This window comes from Kogia breviceps, chromosome 5 (assembly GCF_026419965.1).
Source record: "Kogia breviceps isolate mKogBre1 chromosome 5, mKogBre1 haplotype 1, whole genome shotgun sequence".
NCBI lineage: Eukaryota > Metazoa > Chordata > Mammalia > Artiodactyla > Physeteridae > Kogia > Kogia breviceps.
Genome location: NC_081314.1, coordinates 68,152,574 through 68,172,907, shown reverse-complemented (window position 1 = coordinate 68,172,907; position 20,334 = coordinate 68,152,574). Strand labels below are relative to the sequence as shown.

Here is a 20,334-nt window from a genome sequence, read left to right as displayed (position 1 = left end):
AAAATACTAATAAAATTGATGAAGATTGGGAGAGGCTTATCAAGAAAAATAGAGACGGTACAAACAATACATATAAAGAATGACAAAAGGTATATCACTGAAGATGCTCTAGCCATTAAAAAAGATAATATGAACAAGTAGAAAAACAGAGCTTACAAAATTGACTCAAGAAGAAACAGAAAACCATTAAAGAAATTCAGTCAGTAATTCAAAAATCTCACAAAGTAAATTCGAGTCCCAGATGACTTCATTGGTAACCTGTAACTGAAAAGTCAAGGAAAATATTATTCTAATTTTATACAAACATTTCAGAGAATAAAAATAAGAGGGAACACTTTCTATATTAGTTTCCTGGGGCCGCTATAACAAGTGAGCACAAACTGGGTGGCTTCAAACAACAGAAGTTTATTCTCTCAGAGTTCCAGAGGCTAAAATTTCAAAATCAAGATATCTGCAAGACCATTCTTTCTCCAAAGCCTCTAGGGAAGAATCCTTCCTTGCCTCTTCTAGCTTCTCTGGTTGCTGGCAATCCTTGGCATTCCTTGGATTGTTGCTGCATTATCCCTATCTCTGCCTCTGTCTTCCTGTGGCTTTCTCCTGTGTCCAAATTTCCCTGGTCTTATATAGACCCACACTGATCCATTATGACCTCTTCCTTACCTGATTATATCTGTAAAGACCCTATTTCCAAATAAGATCACATTCACAGGTTCTGGGTGGACACCGTTCTGTCCAGTACACTTCCCAACTCATTTTGTGAGGCTAGCATAACCTTGATAACAAAACCTGTCAAGGACAGTATGAAAAAGCAAAATTAAAGACCAATTTTATTTGTAAACCTAGATATAAAACTCTGAAACAGTATATAATAAAACTGAATCTAATGATATATGAAAAGCATGATATATCACTTTCATCCCAGAAATACCAGATTCATTAAACATGAGAAATCAATATAATTCATCCTATTAAAAGACTAAAGGAGGAAAATCATGTGATTATTTCAAGAGATTCAGAAAAAAACACTTGGTAATGTTTAGCATGCATTAAAGATTAAAATTCTTAGTAAACTAAATATAGAAAGAAAATGTCTTCATCAGGCAAAATGTATCTATTTTTAAAAACCTACAGCAAACATCAAACAAAATGGTAAATTGAATGCTTTCCGTTTCAGAAAGAGATAAGACAAGGCTGGCTGCTATCACCATTTGCATTTGACATTATATTCTAGGCCCTGGCCAGCCTAGAAAAAGAAATAAAAGTTATAAGGATTGGGAAGGAAGAAACAGAACCATCATTATTCAGAAGAAATGAGTGTTTGTAAAAAAATAAATCTATCAGAAAATTATTAGAATTAATAATAGAATTTAGGAATTTTGCTGGATGTAAAATCAGTATCCAAAAATTAATTGCATTTCTATGTGCCAGAGATAAACAGTTTAAAAGTGAAATCACTATACTCTTGTCTGTGCCTTGGTTTCTATAAAATTGGGATGATCATACTAACCTTTTGCTGCAAGTAGAAGAATGTAGTATAACATTTAAGAATGTGAGCTGTGTAGTCAAACTGCCTGAGCTCAAATCCTTATTCGACCAGTTACAGAATCATATGTCTGAACTAGTCACTTAACATCTCAAAGCCTTAAACTTAAACCTGTAAAATGGAAATTGTTAATAGACTATTTAACTTAGGTGTTAAGAAAATTGAATGAGACAATATATGAAACTACTTAGCCCAGTGCCTGATGTATAGTATTTATCCAGCAAATGTTAATTGCTTCTGTTACTTGAAAAACTAGTTTAACCTAAAGTTACAGGAATAATAGACATGACATTCAGACTGAAGTTCACCTTGTTTCTCTAGAACCAAAAGGAATCTAAAAAAAATAAATAAATAATAACAGTAGAGTGTGATATATGATAGACTGGTGAGAAAAAAAGCATAATCCTTGGATGGATGCTAAATGAGGAGCAGGTAGCAAAAAAAACAAAAAAGAAAGGCCGAACATGAAATAATTAACTTTTTAACTTGTACCAGGCTTAATATTTTCAAAGAACATATAATGCTATAGGGGAAAAGCTCACTACTATGTATAATGTTATATGAAAAAAGGAAAATATAAAAAATGATTTTACAGAGTGTTCTCAATATTGTTAAAAATATACATTATAGTAAACATTCATTTAATTGTCACATCAGTCATTTAAGATAGGTATTAAAACAAAATGGTTAAATAGCTTACTCAAGGTCACAAAGCAATTTACATATGTGCGTTGGGAAAAAACTAAAAATTCACCAAAATATTACACTGTTGTCTCTGTGTGGTGATATTTGGAGTAATAGTTTTGTCCTTTATAATTTTGTGTATTTTTCAAAATTTCTATAATGCATATTATTTTTATAATTAGGAAAAGCAGTAACTGTTGTTACTTTTATTGATCACAAAAAGTCTGTCACAGAAATGTAATTCTAAGCTGATTGATTAACATATAACTCACAAATGTGTCTTCATTTTACCCTGAGATTTTATATTGTAATGACTGATGCCCTTAACAAAGATATGGGTCTAAATTGCTGTGAATAGAGTTGGTGAGCAGTTTCATGCAAAAAATGGGAATGGCTGACTCAATCTTAGAATCTTTGCTTCCCTTTTCTGAGCTTTCAAATTTTTCTAAAAGTAGAGTCACTACTATCATATGGAAAGACAGATTTTTAGATTATAGGACTTCTGATAAAGATTTGAGGATTTTTTCTCATATCTTTCTACATTTTCCAGGCTACTTGTTCCTTTACTGTGTCTGCAACAAAGGATAAAGTGTTTCATGGGTCCAAAGAGATCTGAGATTCCTTAAATGTAATCTGGTAACTTATTGTTCTGTAGCAAAGCCCAAGTCTTCCTCAATTCTCTTTTTTCCTTGTCTTTGTGTTCTTAGGTGCTGATATCCGTGGCTTCAGTGCTGATATTACCTTTGACTTGACACTGGGAAGTGTAGTAGATGAAGTACAGAGAAACAAGAAGCCTGTGGTGGCAGCTATCCAAAGGGTGGCTTTAGGAGGGGGACTGGAGCTGGCCCTGGGCTGTCACTATAGGATTGCCCATGCAGAGGTAACAGAGGGGATCCATATGGGATTTGATGTAGGGAGCTTTTCTTTAGAGCAAGCTCTAAATGTAGTCATAAGCATCAAAGGTGATCATTTTGAATGGTTAGCTTACTGGTTCACAACTCTTAGGTTTTTCTAGCACTGATGTTCAGCTGTTATGTACGAGTACAGTGTTACTTTTTGTTGAAATGTTGAAATATGTCCATTCTAGTTGATAAAGAGTTACTACCCTGAGCCTGTGACTGTCCCATCACTTCCCCTAACCCTAGCCTTTGGACCTTCCCATGACCCACTAGCTAAAGGGGAACTCCTGTACAGGACCCCCAGGACCTTGCTCTAGTACTATGGCCCACATCAGATTTCATTGAGCCATGCTCATGCAGTATGAGGTATTAAATATTTTGACTATCGCCCCTGAGTGTGCATACTTATTTAAATTTTTGTTTTCTGTCTCAAACATTTCAGTTTTGTGGTCTCATAATTTTTAGTACCTAAGAAGACAAGTTCCTATTGGAAACTGTGCACAACTAGTAAATCCATTTATTTCTGGAAATAGATTTAATTTGGGTTATTAGACATATAGATTGAGGTTTGTGATACCAGTCTTAGTAATATTTTTATAAGTAATATATTTTTCTAATAATAAAGATAATATTCCTCATTGTACTAGACTATAAAATACAAGAAAGTATAAAGATGTAACACTGACGTCACCATAAATTCACAGTTCAGAAATAACCACTATTAACATTTTATTTTTTTTCTTTCTTGTCTTTTTCCTGTGTAATTTTTTTTCTTACTTTTTTTTCTTTGCAATCTTTTTTTTTTTTTAAAAACTACATTTGGAATTTTATTGTATTTCACTTGTACTCTATTTTTATACTAATACCGTATCTAAATTATTATTAAATATTCTTTATCCATTCTACCAATCTCTACCATTTACATTTAACATAATTACTGATAAGGAAGGACTTTTGCCATTTTGCTATTTGTTTTCTACGTCTTATATTTTTTCATTCCTCAGTTCCTCCATTAATGCTTTTGTTTGTATTAAATGGATAAGTTCTAGTACCCTTTTAATTCTCTTATTGTTTCTTTCACTGTATATTTTTGAGTTATTTTCTTAGTGATGGTTGCCCTGGGGATTAACATCTTAATTTCTGACAAGCTAGTTCAGATTAATACCAACTTAATTTCAATAGTATGTAAAAAATTTTCTCCCATATAGTTCTGTTACACACGCCCTTTATGCTGTTATTGTCACAAATTATATCATTATACATTGCATGCCCATCAACATAAATATATAATTATTGCTTAATGTAGTGGTCTTTTAAATCAGGTAAGAAAAAAGAGGAATTGCAAACAAAACATTACATTAATACTGTCTTTTATATTTACCTGTGTAGTTACCCTTTAACAGTGTTCTTTATTCCTTCATGTGGATTTGAGTTACTGTCTAGTGTCTTTTCATTTCATCCTGAAGGATTTCTTGTAGGGCAGATCTGCTAGCAACAAATTCAATTTTTATTTATCTGAAAATGTCTTAATTTGCCTTCATTTTGTGTGTGTGTGTGTGTGTGTGTGTGTGTGTGTGTGTGGTACGCAGGCCTCTCACTGTTGTGGCCTCTCCCATTGCGGAGCACAGGCTCCAGACGCGCAGGCTCAGTGGCCATGGCTCACGGGCCCAGCCGCTCCGCAGCATGTGGGATCTTCCCAGACCGGGACGCGAACCCGTGTCCCCTGCATCAGCAGGCGGATTCTCAACCACTGCACCACTAGGGAAGCCCTGCCTTCATTTTTTAAAATAAATTTTTATTTACTTATTTATTTGGGGCTTTGTTGGGTCTTCGTTGCTGCATGCGGGTTTTCTCTAGTTGTGGTGAGCGGGGGCTACTCTTCACTGTGGTGCACAAGCTTCTCATTGTGGTGGCTTCTCTTGTTGTGGAGCATGGACCCGAGGCTCGCAGGTGTAGTTGTGGCTTGCGGGCTCCAGAGTGTAGGCTCAGTAGTTGTGGTGCATGGGATTAATTGCTCTGCGGCATGTGGGATCTTCCTGGACCAGGGCTCAAACCTGTGTCCCCTGCATTGGCAGGCAGATTCTTAACAACTGCGCCACCAGGGAAGTCCCAATTTGCCTTCATTTTTAAAGACTAGTTTTGCTGGATGTAGAATTCTTGGTTGACAGTACTTTTCTTTCAGTACTTTGAACGTGTCATCCCACTGGCACTGGTCTCCCTGTTTTGTTTTGTTTTTTAATTAATTACTTTATTTATTTTTGGCTGTGTTGGGTCTTTGTTGCTGCATGCGGGCTTTATCTAGTTGCAGTGAGTGGGGTCTACCCTTCCTTGTGGTGCATAGGCTTCTTATTGTGGTGGCTTCTCTTGTTGCAGAGCACGGGCTCTATGTGCATGGGGTTCAGTAGCTGTGGCATGTGGGCTCAGTAGTCGTGGCTAGCGGGCTCTAGAGTGCAGACTCAGTAGTTATGGCGCATGGGCTTTGTTGCTCCGTGGCATGTGGGATCTTCCTGGACCAGGGCTTGAACCCGTGTCCCCTGCATTGACAGGTGGATTCTTAACCACTGTGCCATGAAGGAAGCCCTCTCCATGGTTTCTGATGAGAAATTTGCTGTCAATCTTATTGGAAATATTCCTTAAAAATATCATTTTAAATGGTTGCATAATTTTTCATCTTATAGATTTATCAAAATTTATTTAACCATTTCCCTGTGTTGTTTTAATTTTTTATAAAACTTATAAATAAAGACATACCCTAAGTATTCCTTTTTCTGTGTTCCTAATACCATGAACTTCTGCACACTGAGTGCAGATCTAAGTTATAAGCAATAGTAAGTCAGGGGATAGGGATGACAACTGGTGGGAAAAATGGTGATCAACTGCTAGGAAAGCCTCATGTGAGAGAGGCTCAAACATTCCAGGTATTTTGGCGCTGTTGGCATCACGATTTGGGTAAATGGCAGTCTGTATTTAAGTACCCTCCTCCTCCCATCCTCATACCTGGAAAATGACTAACAGCTTTGGCCACTTTTAAGGCCAAGAGAGGCATGTAATTAAGGTCTCAAGCTCACCCTCTCATCTGGACTGAGGTTGCTGCCTGACTTTCTTCCTTTCTTCCTTTCTTCCTCTCTTCCTCTCTTTCTTTCTTTCTTTCTTCCTTTCTTCCTTTCTTTTTTCTCTTTTTATAATAGCTTCATTGAGATATAATTCATATACCATATAATTCACTCATTTAAAGTGTACAGTCCAGCAGTATATTAGTATATTCACAGAGTTATGCAATCATCACCACAGTTGATTTTAGGATATTTCATCACCCTCAAAAGAAACTTCACATCTTTTAGGAGTAACCCATCATTTCCCTCCCCCCGAGTCCTAGCAATTACTAATCTACTTTCTGTCTGTATGGATTTGCCTATTCTAGACACTTCATGTAAATGAAAACATACAATATGTTGTCTTTTGTGTCTGGTTTTTTCCACTTAGCATTATGTTTTCAAGGTTCACCTGTGTTATAACATGTCATCAGTATTTTATTCCTTTCTATGGCTGAATATTTCTTTTTATGGATATACCACATTTTCTTTATTCATTCATTGCTTGATGGACATTTGGATTGTTTCTTCTTTCTTGGACTTATGAACAATGATGCTATGAAAATTTTTGCACAAGTGTTTTTTGTGGGCATGTTTTCATTTCTTTTGGGTATATATAGAGGAGTGGAATTGCTGGGTTGTATGGTAACTCTATGGTTAACCTTTGAGAAACTGCCAAATTGTTTTCCAAAGTGACTGCATCATTTTACATTCCCACCAGCAATGTATGAGGGTTTTGTATGCTCCACATACTCTCTAAAACTTGTTATTGTCTGTCTTTTTTGTTATAGCCAACATAGTGAGTATGAAGTGGTATCTTGTAGTTTTGATTTGCATTTCCCTGATGGCTAATGATATTGAGCATCTTTTCATGTGCTTATTGGCCACTTGTATCTTTTTGGAGTAATGTCTATTCAGATGCTTTGCCCATTTGAATTGGATCATTTGTCTTTTTATTATTGAGTTGTAAAAGTTCTTTATATATTCCACATATATTATTAGCAAATATTTTTTCCCATTCTGTGAATTGTCTTTTTAATTTCTTGACTGCTTGGCTCTTTCAGGGCTCCATAAAACTGTTTCTGGAGACTATTATTTGTGTTGGCTGAGACAGGTCATACTAGAGTCAGAGAAGAATTGTGTAAGAAGCTAGGGATGTGTTTCAACATGAAGACTTAGGGATGGCACAGCTCTATTTATGCTATTAATTAAAGGAAAGGGTGTTCACTAATTTCCCTGTAGAAACTCTCACTGAATTCTATGCAGCAATGTTTTTGAGGGTGTGAGAAACCCAGGGGAATGCTTGCCTTGACTCTGAATATATCATCTCATTCTAATGAACTTTATGCCTTCAATCTTCAATAGGCTCAAGTTGGCTTCCCAGAAGTCACACTAGGAATCCTTCCTGGTGCAAGAGGAACCCAGCTTCTCCCCAGACTTATTGGAGTTCCTGCTGCACTTGACTTAATTACCTCAGGTCAGTACTAACCCTGCCAATGGCTGTCTAGTTCAATGTGAGGAACTGGACTAGGATTTAGAAGCATTCTGGCTTGACCATTCCCTACCCATGTAATTTTAAGAGGATACTTTAACTTCTCTGATGTCAATTTTCTCATCTTTAAATGTAAAGAATGCCTTTTCTGAGAGCTTCTCAAAAGTTACCATGAAGAGCAAATGTGAGTGCCTTCTAAATGAAAGTATATACAAAGCCCTAATCACATTTAAGTGTCTACTCATAGACACTGGTTTCACATAGGGTGCATTATATTCAGATCTAATTTAGAAATTATAATATAAACAAAAATTAAAACCAGAATTTCCAAGGAAAGATTTCAAGTTTTAGTTTGGAAATGACTGCATTTTTCATTTCCCAGGTGTTAAGATATTAGCTTCAAATAGAAGTTTTCTCTTTCAATAGGGAATGTGAACAATGCATCACTAGAAACCATCTAGAGACCCTGAATTTACCAAATATGATAAGACATAGAAGGATACTGCCAGTCGAAGTGAGGTTGGAAAAAAGAACATACATAACTATTTACTCCAAACAGGTAGAACTAATGAGACCTTGGGTCAGACACTTTACCTCTCTGTGCCTTAGTTTACTCATAAATGTTTATGACAATAGCACCTACCATATGGTGGTATGGTGAAGATTAGATACCTTAATGCATACAATGTGCTTAGAACAGTCCTAGACATGGTAAAAAGTGTTAGCTATATGTTATTATTCCCATATCTTACTTTAGTGAAAGAGGAGGATTGAGTAATAATAAGATGAGGATCTTGGTAATAGACTATATCCCAAAGAATGGGCAATAAAAAGAGCACAATCTTTAGAATCAAAGACCTGAACTTGAATCCCAGGTGTACCACATATAAACAATATGCCTTGTACAAATTAATTTTTATTCACTCATGCAGCAGCTGTTTAATTTTTTCTCATGTGCTGGGCCCTGTTATAGGCAGTGGGCCTATAGAGGTAAATCAAACAAACAAAAACTCCTGCCCTTATGGAGATTATATACAGAATACAACAACAATAACAATAATTATCAATTAAAAAATACACCGTGTTTTCCACATCTTTGAAATCAGGACGCCTCTTACATTCAATTGAGTTGTGGTTTGATTGGCAGTGTTTTTCTTCCCTTGTTTCTATGGGTCAGGAATTTGGGAACAGCTTAGTTGGGTTCTAGCTCAAGGTTTCTCATGAAATTGCAGTCAAGATACTGACTGGGGCCATAGTCATCTGAAAACTTGACTGGGGCTGGAGGATCTACTTCCAAGATGGTGCACTCACATGGATGGCTGCTGCTGACTGTTGGCAGGAGGCTTCATTTCCTCTCCACGTGGACCTCTCTCTAGAGCTGTCTACATATCCTCACAGCATGGAAGCTGGCTTCCTCTAGAGTGAATGATCCAAGAGAGAGCAAGGCAGACTGCAGTGTCTTTTATGACCTAGCTTTGGAGTCACATGCCCTCTTTTCTGAACTATTCTATTGATTATACAAGTCTTCCCTACCCAACTTGGGAAGGGAACTTGAACACCTAGAGGTCAAACACATGGCAGGTCACTTTGGAGACCAGCTACCACACTGTATACTCTAAGGAGAAAACATAAAGCAGAAAGGGGAAATGTAAAATGATAGAGCTGGGGGTTGGGTAATATTTTAAGTAGGACAGTTGGGAAGGGCTTTCCTACAAAATGAATGTGAGTGTATACATGAAGGACGGAGGAAGCTTGTTATGCCAACATCTGGAGGAAGATATTCCACACGGAGAAAATAGCAAATACCAAGCCCTGAGGTAGGGACATACTTGGAAATTTCAAAGAACAGCAAGAAGGTCAATGAAGCTAGAGTAAGGTGAGTAAAGGGAAGAGTAGTAGGGGGTAAAGTCACATCAGGTAGGGCCTTGAAGATTATAGAGAGAACTTTGGCTTTTCTTCTGAATGAGGTAGAAAGGTATTAGAGTGTTTTGAGCAGAAAACTAACAAACATGCTGTCACTTATATTTTTTAAAAGATCACCCTGGCTACTGAAAATATATTAATTGGAGATAAGGCCAGAAATAGGAAGACTGATTAGAAGCCTGCTTTAATAATCCAAGGAAGCCATGACGGGAGGTTAGACCTGAGTGGTAACAATGTAAATGGTGAGACATGGTCAAATTCTGGATATATTTTGAGCCAACAGGATTTTGTGACAGATCAAATGTGAGAGGTGAGGGAGAGGGGAGAGAAAATGATGATTCTAATGGCCTCAGCAGCTGGAAGGATGGCGCCATTACTGAGAAAAGGGGAATTCTGCTGGTAGAGCAGGTTGTAGGGAGGAATCACAAGAGCTTAGTTTTGGACATGTTAAGGCTTGACATCCAACTTGAGGTGTCAGGTAGACAGCTGGATAGACTGGCCTGAAATTTAGAAGGGAGATTGTCTGAACTTCTCTCAGTCTTCATTTTCTCATCAGTAAAACAACCACATAGTTGTGTAAGGAATAATGAGATTACATGACTTGATTTGGTGTAGTACCTGTCACAGAGGAGACATTTTATAAATGGTAACTGTGGTAGGCATAATAATGCCTCTCTCCAAGATGCCCACGTCCTAATCCCTAGAACCTGTGAATATATTACCTTACATTCGAAAGGGGCCTTGCAGGTGTGATTAAATTAAGGATCTCAAGATGGGAGATTATTCTAGATTGTCTAGGTAGGCCCAATTTATCACAAGCGTCCTTAGAAGAGGAAGGCAGGAGGGAGAAAAGATGATACACAGCTGGCTTTGAAGATGGAGGAAGAGAAGAAGAAATGTAGGCAGCCTCTAGAGGCTAGAAAAGCCCAGGAACAGATTCTCTCTCAGAGCCTCCAGAAGGAGCACAATTCTGCTGACCTATTTTAGATTTCTGACTTCTAAACTAAGATAATAAATGTGTGCTGTTTTAAGATGCAAAGTTTGTGGTAATCTGTATAGGAAACGAATACAGTAGCCATTAATAATGATGATATTAAGACTCTTGATTCTGGAAAACATTTTTTTTTTCTAAGAAGGGATGCTAAAAAATTGTTACTGAAAGTTGAAGATTCCCTACTGATGTTAATGAAGAAAAATACCAGCTCTATAGGTACTGCCCCCATAGGAAATTAATAAGTAAATAAATTTAGATTAAATTAATAAATAGCTAACCTTTTCTGATCTTCTGAAAACCATAAGAGAGATAATTCTGGAAAGTGGAACAATTACAACAACCACTGCTTCTCCACAATTCCCTTAAAAGCCACCTGAAAACAATTGAATCTCCACAAAACACATGCTTGGGCACGATGCAGTTCATTCCCTGACGTTCTCTATCCAATCAAATGATGAAAACTACAGTGCCCTGATGTTCCTTCTGCTGTTATTTTCTAGGTCCCGTCTTTCTTTTTCACTGAACAGCCTAGAAAGCCTCTTCTCTATTCTCATAGAGCTTTATTTCAGCCCCATAGTTACTTTATGATCTTTCTCAGGACAGGGATGCCCTCAGACTCTAGTCTTTGATGAGGTACCTCTTGCCACCCAGGGTACTGGGGAAGAAGTTGCGAATGGCATCTTTATCCTGCCAGTCTTTCAGATTTAGTTAGGTCCATGTGGGTTTTCTCTATACTCGAACAAGATGTTAAGGGTGAGTTTTAATACCCAGGGCTCCCAGTCAGCAATAATAAATATCAGCAAATATTATTTAATGACTAAGACAAACAAACAGACCAAAAAAAGAAACCTATGAAAATATTCTGTGTCATTAGAAAAATGAAACATAAATGTGAGTCTGTTGAAACAGATTAAAGGCAACAAAAGTCTTAGAAAACTCACAATATTCTAAATTAGAAAAGAAAATATTTTATTTATTAAATAAGAACACCCTGTTTAAAATCAAAACATTAGCCAAAATAACTTTTGAAGCAATAAAAACAAGATGCAATAGAACAGACTACTGAATCAGCAACATAGAGGATAGAGACGCATTTATAGAATTCAGAAGAATTTCTAAAAAAGATACAGAAAATGTAAATGAAGGCAGCAGACATGAGAGGTCTATAATAGAGGCCTCTGCTATGAATAATAAAAGCTCCCAGAGCACAAAGTGAAAAGGGGAGAAACAATAACCATAGGAAAAAATAGAAGAATCGCTTCAGATACATAAAAGAATCAGAGATTGTATTTTAGTAAGCACCTCATTTTCCTGGAGAAACTGACGAGATGTCAATGCCTTGTATTTTGATAAAGATTTTAAATTTCCAGGAAATAGACTCATGCAAGCTTCCAAAGAATAAAAACAAAACACAACAAAAGGTTACTCTTGAAACAGCTAAAATCACTCCAGCCACAAATAAATTCTCAACGTATGGAACATTTGTATACTAAGATGCTATACAGTCTTAAATGTGGTCTAAATCAGGAGTTCTTAAAGTGCGGCCCAGGAACTCCTAGGTGTACCTAAGACTATTGTGTATGGCGGGGGGCAGGGGGTGGGGGTGTCCATGAAGTTAGAACTATTTTCATAATAATAAGACATTGCTTGCCTTTTCCACTCTCATTCACTCACAAATATACAGTGGAATTTTCCAGAGGTTATTGTATGCCATGTGGTATCAAAACAGATTGAATACAGAAGCAGAAATGAGAATCCAACCATCTTCTATTAAGCCAGACATCAAAGAAATTTGCAAAAATATAAAACAACACTCTTCTCACTAAACTTTTAAAATTTTCAAAATAGAGTTATTTTGCATAAAAATTTATTTATGTTAATATTTAATAGGTTTGTCATGGTTATTTTAAAGTGATTTAATAAGATACATTTTTAAAGTTCTGAGTTATAATTTCTAATATAGTAAATATTAATAGAAATAACCCATATAAACAAAAGCTCTTTGGAGTATTCCATAATTTTTAAGAGTGCAAAGGAGTCCCAAGACTAAAAAATTTGAGAACTGCTAATCAATACACTTATTTTTTAAAATAAATTTATTTATTTTATTTTATTTATATTTGGCTGCGTTGGGTCTTCGTTGCTGTGTGCAGGATTTTCTCTAGTTGCAGCGAGCGGGAGCTACTCTTAGTTGTGGTGTGCGGGTTTCTCATTGCGGTGGCTTCTCTTGTTGCGGAGCACAGGCTCTAGGCGTGCAGGCTCAGTAGTTGTGGCTCAGGGGCTTAGTTCCTCTGTGGCATGTGGGATCTTCCCGGACCAGGGCTCAAACCCTTGTCCCCTGCATTGGCAGGCAGATTCTTATCCATTGCACCACCAGGGAAGCCCCAATACACTTATGTTTTGACACAGAAACCACAATACAAAACTGTGCACACGTGGTCCAAATTACAAAATAATGAGTCTATATTATTACTAATATATAATTACTAGTGTAAAATTTATAGTTACTAATATATAATTTAGACTAAAGTCTAAAATGGCTTTTCCCCCCTTTTAAATGGGGAGATGTTATAAATTCTTTAGAGCATGAAAAGGGAGTTAAAAACTAAATTTCTTGTCTTCAATAAATTAGATTAGAAATTGTTTTAATTTACAGTGGTATGATAAGTACACTTTTAAGAATGTGAACTATTTTAAGTACCTAATGCAGAATTCATAAGAGGATTCTTGGGCTTCCCTGGTGGCGGAGTGGTTGAGAAACCACCTGCCAATGTAGGGGACACGGGTTCGTGCCCCGGTCCGGGAAGATCCCACATGCCGCGGAGCAGCTGGGCCCGTGAGCCGTGGCCGCTGAGCCTATCTGTCCGGAGCCTGTGTTCCGCAACGACAGAGGCCACAACAGTGAGAGGCCCGCGTACCACCAAAAATAAAAAATAAAAAGAGGATGCTTACAATCAACCCAACATATTACAGAAATTCAAAGCACATGAAAGGGTTCATTCTGCAAAAGGCAAAATAGAAAGGAAGCAAAGCAGCATAAAATATAGGGGGAAATCATAATAGTGTGAAATGAGTCTGTAAATTCTAAGGTTTATCGAAATTAAAGCATGTGGGGGAATATTGAGGAATTGTGTGTTCCTGCTTTCAGTATTAAGCCTGAAAGGCAAGAATATCTTGGAGGAAATCTGGAAGGAATCTGGCTTCTTTGACAAAAAGAAATAAAGTGAACTAGGATTCGTCTTTTTCAAAGCACTGCTGCTTATAGAAATATCACTATTTTTAACATGATGAAGAAAAGAGGTAAAAATAAGAATATGTAAGAAAATGTAAGAATAAGTAAGAATATGATAGATTTTGATTTGCACAGAGAAGGTCACAGTGAATTAGAAGAAAGCTAACATTGGAATCATACACCTATCTCTTTATTTTGTTTTATTTTATTTTTTAACATCTTTGTTGGGCACCTATCTTTTTAAGTCGTCTGTACAATTTTAAGAGGACTTTAAAATGGCATCTGGAAAGGGTTCCATGTAGAAATTTTTTTCTAAAGCTTGGCAAAGAAGCCACAAAGAAAATTGGAAAAAATTGAGATTACATGGCTTGGAGAAGTCTCAACTTCAGTTGTTCCAGTCTCTTTATAGTAGATCTAGGCAGGGCTTTTATTAGATTGGACAGTGGTTATTGTCTACACTCAGAGCAGCACAAGAAAGAACAAGTTTAAATCTCTGCATGAGGATTTGGGTTGGATATACAGAACTGTGTCTTCAGGTCCTTGAAACAGAATAAAAGTACCTGAAATCTCATTGACTCCATAAGAAAAGTAGTGATCCTTCCAACCTTCGTGAAATCCAGGTCAGAAGAAAACATTACAGCTAACGGAATTTTCAGTTCATCCTGTGGACATCTCATGTTTCCCCTGCTCAGTTGCACCAAAGCTCCTTTTAGTACCCAGGTTTTCATATTCCATTCCGTGTCCCTTTGGGCCCCTTAACCTAGAGAGTCTTATCCACTCACCCCTCACTCAAGTGATTTTGTACAGAGGAGACTTCACCCTTGAAGCCACTTGCCCACCCCCCACTGCCCTCCTCACCCCAGGCAGAGATCTGGAAGCCTGTTTTCAAAGGCATTTCCAGAAAACTGCCCAAGTATTGCTGTTACAGAATGACCCCTGCCCAAAATCATTGAATTGTCTGTCTGATCAAGAAAAGCCATTGGTAGCTCTCCGAAGCACTAATAAGAACTGGGAATGGAGGGTTTGTCTCAGAGACGGCATCCACCAACACTCTGTAAGAGCAGCAAAGACCATGGAGTTGTTGCCAGCAAGACTGACTTGGTGATTGCTCTTCAGAAGCCCAGATGGTGCTGGTAAACAAGCAAGCAATGTGTTGCTGTCTCTCTCCTGACCCTGTGGTGAGGGAAGCTTATATCCCTTAACCTCCTGCTTCAGAGTGTGCAGATCAAATTACGTATTTATGCCTGCTGGAGAACGTGGGAGTAATGCAGACCCTCATCAAACTTCTGTAACCTCCTAGAGCTTCCAGTCTATACCAGAGGCTGCCAGTGTCACTAGTGGATGGTAGATGCTCCTGACACCACCGCCGCCAGACACTAGATGTCACTACCTGTGAAGTGAGATTTACTCTGTTGCTGTTCCTTAGTGTTACTCACTCCAGCTAAAAACCCTCAATTGAGCACTCAGTTTGCCAAGCTTGGGATCATGGGACACACCCTAGTGCCAGGTCTGAAGGAACAATTGTCTGATCATCTCTGTTTCCTTTTTAGCTCCAAAGCTCACACATTAGCAATTCCACAAACTAAGGGAGGGTCGAGATGCTGGGTAGCCAAAAAATGGCAGAGGTCCACCCCACTTTTCCTGTGAAATTTTGATTATAACTTATGTGATATCAACTTAATAATTCTTTTCCCCTGTCTATCCAACTATATTTGTGTTTGAGGACTCAGTTTGTAATCAATGGCAGCCCTTGGTGTATGCTAGTATAAGAACAGATATTACTGCTATTGCTGTGCTGCTACTACCTCTGTTATTTTTTATCTCTATTATTATCAAACAATCAATACTCATTATTATATAGAGATTTATAGTTCATAAAGTGCTTCTAATAGAGATTTATAGAATAGAAGGAAAATGTATTATTTTCACTTAATACTCAGAATTACCAAGGTAAGCATAATTTTACCATTTACCAATGAAGAAATTGTGGTCCTAGTACAGTTCACACAAATAGTGCAAGGTAGAGCTGGAACTTGAATCCAAATTTTCTGATTACCTCTGCAGTAATATTTCCACTGTAACAGTCAGCATGGTGCTTGTTTATTTAGTAACAGATGTTTATACCCAGGACAAGTGAATTTTCCTACTAGAGAGAGTGATGCTTTTGGTTTAATCTCACATTGTTCTTTGATTTGTTTTATTTTGTTTTCTTTTAGGAAGACATATTTCAGCAAATGAAGCTCTTAAGCTGGGTATTCTAGATAAAATAGTGAACTCAGATCTGGTTGAAGAAGCAATCAAATTTGCCCAGAGAGTTTCAGGTAAAGAAGATAATAATAAAACTAGCACAAATTGGAAACAAGTTAAATGTCCATCTTAATAAGGAACTCCTTAAATATTTTATGGTACATCCAAATAGAATATGTTACAGTTTTTAAAAATTGAAGTATAATTACTTTACAATCTTGTGTTAGTTTCTGCTGTACAATGAAGTGAATCAGCTATATGTATACCTATATCTCCTCCCTCTTGAACCTCCCTCCCAGCCCCCCACCACTCCACCCATCTAGGTCGTCACAGAGCACCTAGCTGAGCTTCCTGTGCTTTACAGCATGTTCCCACTAGCTATCTATTTTATGCATGGTAGTGTATATATGTCATTCCTAATCTCCCAATACGTCCCACCCTCTCCTTCCCTCTCTGTGTCCACATGTCCATTCTCTACATCTACGTCTCTATTCCTTCCCTGCAAATAGGTTCATCTGTACCATTTTTCTAGATTCCACATACATGCATTAGTATACGATATTTCTTTTTCTCTTTCTGGCTTACTTCACTCTGTATAACAAGACTCCACATCTCTACAAATGGCCCAGTTTCATTCCTTTTTATGGCTGAGTAATATTCCATTGTATATGTGTACATCTTCTTTATCCATTCATCTGTTGTTGGATATTTAGGTTGTTTCCATGTCCTGGCTATTGTAAATAGTGCTGCAATGAACATTTGGTAACATGTGTCCTTTTGAATTATGGTTTTCTCAGGTTATATGTCCAGGAGTGGGATTGCTGGGTCATATGGTAGTTCTAATTTTAGTTTTTTAAGGAACCTCCATACTGGAGGTTGATACAGTGGCTGTATCAATTTACATTCCCACCAACAGTGCAAAAGGGTACCCTTTTCTCCGCACCGTCTCCAGCATTTTATTGTTTGTAGATTTTTTGATGATGACCATTCTGACTGGTGTGAGGTGATACCTCACTGTAGTTTTGATTTGCATTTCTCTAATAATTAGTGATGTTGAGCATCTTTTCATGTGCCTGTTGGCCATCTGCATGTATTCTGTTTTTTATTTTTAAGATCTTTATTGGGGTATAATTGCTTTACAATGGTGTGTTCGTTTCTGCTTTACAACAAAGTGAATCAGTTATACATATACAGATGTTCCCATATCTCTTCCCTCTTGCGTCTCCCTCCCTCCCACCCCTCTAGGTGGTCACAAAGCACAGAGGAGATCTCCCTGTGCTATGCGGCAGCTTCCCACTAGCTATCCACCCTACGTTTGGTAGTGTATATATGTCCATGCCACTCTCTCACTTCGTCACAGCTTATCCTTCCCCCTCCTCATATCCTCAAGTCCATTCTCTAGTAGGTCTGTGTTTTATTCCTGTCCTACTCCTAGTCTCTTCATGACATTTTTTTTCTTAGATTCCATACATATGTGTTAACATACGGTATTTGTTTTTCTCCTTCTGACTTACTTCACTCTGTATGACAGACTCCAGGTCCATCCACCTCACTACAAATAACTCAGTTTCATTTCTTTTTATGGCTGAGTAATATCCCATTGTATATATGTGCCACATCTTCTTTATCCATTCATCTGTTGATGGACACTTAGGTTGCTTCCATGTCCTGGCTATTGTAAATAGAGCTGCAATGAACATTTTAGTACATGAGTCTTTTTGAATTATGGTTTTCTCAGGGTATATGCCCAGTAGTGGGATTGCTGGGTCATATGGTAGTTCTGTTTATAGTTTTTTAAGGAACCTCCATACTGTTCTCCATAGTGGCTGTATCAATTTACATTCCCACCAGCAGTGCAAGAGTGTTCCCTTTTCTCCACACCCTTTCCAGCATTTATTGTTTCTAGATTTTTTGTTAATGGCCATTCTGACTGGTGTGAGTTGATACCTCATTGTAGTTTTGATTTTCATTTCTCTAATGATTAATGATTTTGAGCATTCTTTCATGTGTTTGTTGGCAATCTGTATATCTTCTTTGGAAAAATGTCTATTTATATCTTCTGCCCATTTTTGGATTGGGTTGTTTGTTTTTTTGTTATTGAGCTGCATGTGTTGCTTATAAATTTTGGAGATTCATCCTTTGTCAGTTGCTTCATTTGCAACTATTTTCTCCCATTCTGAGGGTTGTCTTTTGGTTTTGTTTATGGTATCCTTTGCTGTGCAAAAGCTTTTAAGCTTCATTAAGTCCCATTTGTCTATTTTTGTTTTTATTTCCATTTCTCTAGGAGGTTGGTCAAAAAGGATCTTGCTGTGATTTATGTCGTAGAGTGTTCTGCCTATGTTTTCCTCTAAGAGTTTGATAGTGTCTGGCCTTACATTTAGGTCTTTAACCCATTTTGAGTTTATTTTTGTGTATGGTGTTAGGGAGTGTTCTAATTTCATTCTTTTACATGTAGCTGTCCAGTTTTCCCAGCACCACTTATTGAAGAGGCTGTTTTTTCTCCATTGTGTCTTCTTGCCTCCTTTTATCAAAGATAAGGTGACCATATGTGTGTGGGTTTATCTCTGGGCTCTCTATCCTGTTCCATTGATCTATATTTCTGTTTTTGTGCCAGTACCATACTGTCTTGATTACTGTAGCTTTATAGTATAGTCTGAAGTCAGGGAGCCTGATTCCTCCAGCTCCATTTTTCATTCTCAAGATTGCTTTGGCTATTCAGGGTCTTTTGTGTTTCCATACAAATTGTGAAATTTTTTGTTCTAGTTCTGTGAAAAATGCCAGTGGTAGTTTGATAGGGATTGAATTGAATCTGTAGATTGCTTTGGGTAGTAGAGTCATTTTTACAATGTTGATTCTTCCAATCCAAGAACATGGTATATCTCTCCATCTATTGGTATCATCTTTAATTTCTTTCATCAGTGTCTTATAATTTTCTGCATACAGGTGTTTTGTCTCCTTAGGTAGGTTTATCCCTAGATATTTTATTCTTCTTGTTACAGTGGTAAATGGGAGTGTTTTCTTAGATTCACTCTCAGATTTTTCATCATTAGTGTATAAGAATGCCAGAGATTTCTGTGCATTAATTTTGTATCCTGCAACTTTACCAAATTCATTGATTAGCTCTAGTAGTTTTCTGGTAGCATCTTTAGGATTCTCTATGTATAGTATCATGTCATCTGCAAACAGTGACAGCTTTACTTCTTCTTTTCCAATTTGGATTCCTTTTATTTCTTTTTCTTCTCTGATTGCTGTGGCTAGAACTTCCAAAACTATGTTGAATAAGAGTGGTGAGAGTGGGCAACCTTGTCTTGTTCCTGATCTTAGTGGAAATGGTTTCAGTTTTTCACCATTGAGGACGATGTTGGCTCTGGGTTTGTCATATATGGCCTTTATTATGTTGAGGAAAGTTCCCTCTATGCCTACTTTCTGCAGGGTTTTTATCATAATGCATGTCTTCTTTAATGAAATGTCTATTTAGGTCTTCTGTGCATTTTTTAATCGGGTTGTTTTTTTGATATTGAGCTCCATGACCTATTTGTATATTTTGGAGATTAATCCTTTGTCCGTTGCTTCATTTGCAAATACAGTTTTAAAATGAATGAGAAACTCTATGTATTGATATGGTATGAATGCCATTATGTATTTTATGGTTAAATGAAAAAAGCATCATTGTATACAGTGGTTCAACATTTGTGTAACAAGAAAGGGGGGATGGGATTGAATGTTTATATAGGGAGAGTGTATATATGTAACTGTCTCTGTATAGGATACTTCTGTAACTATTCACAAGAGAGGATTGATGGTTGCCTCTGGGAGTGGGGCTGACCAGCCAGCAGAAGCAGTTAAAAGTAGACGTCCCTCTTCATTCTTCTGTACCTTTTGGATTTTTATTGAATGAGTGTATCTTCTATTAAGAAACATAACTAAAATTTAAGAAAAACCAAGCAAACAAACATTTCAGCCATTAGAAGACAGGCTCTATAATTTACTACAATGAAGCCATGGTTCTGTCTCAGTGTAGGTTTTCTCCCTCACTGGTTTCTCACTTTATGGACTCATGACATTCCTTTAAGAGTTCTTTGGATTGGCATTCCTAGATTTCTTTTTCTTTCTTTTTTTAAAAAAATGTTTCTTTTCAATTTATGGAAGTTGGCAGCAAGATGGAGAGGGTTAAAGAGCATCATAAAAAATAATTGGGAGGAAAGTTGGGCTGTAGGCAGAGTGTTCA

The 20,334-nt window shown here is 37.2% G+C and overlaps 1 protein-coding gene across 1 annotated transcript in view; it reads left to right on the top strand.

Annotated features, from left to right (window-relative positions):
* The window catches only part of EHHADH (enoyl-CoA hydratase and 3-hydroxyacyl CoA dehydrogenase), a 70,371-nt gene that overhangs the window by 19,537 nt on the left and 30,500 nt on the right, over positions 1 to 20,334 (top strand). The window contains exons 4-6 of the mRNA XM_067034162.1: positions 2,935 to 3,107; positions 7,584 to 7,695; positions 16,076 to 16,180. Coding sequence (XP_066890263.1) covers positions 2,935 to 3,107; positions 7,584 to 7,695; positions 16,076 to 16,180 — 390 coding nt within the window. The remainder of the gene's footprint in view (positions 1 to 2,934; positions 3,108 to 7,583; positions 7,696 to 16,075; positions 16,181 to 20,334) is intronic.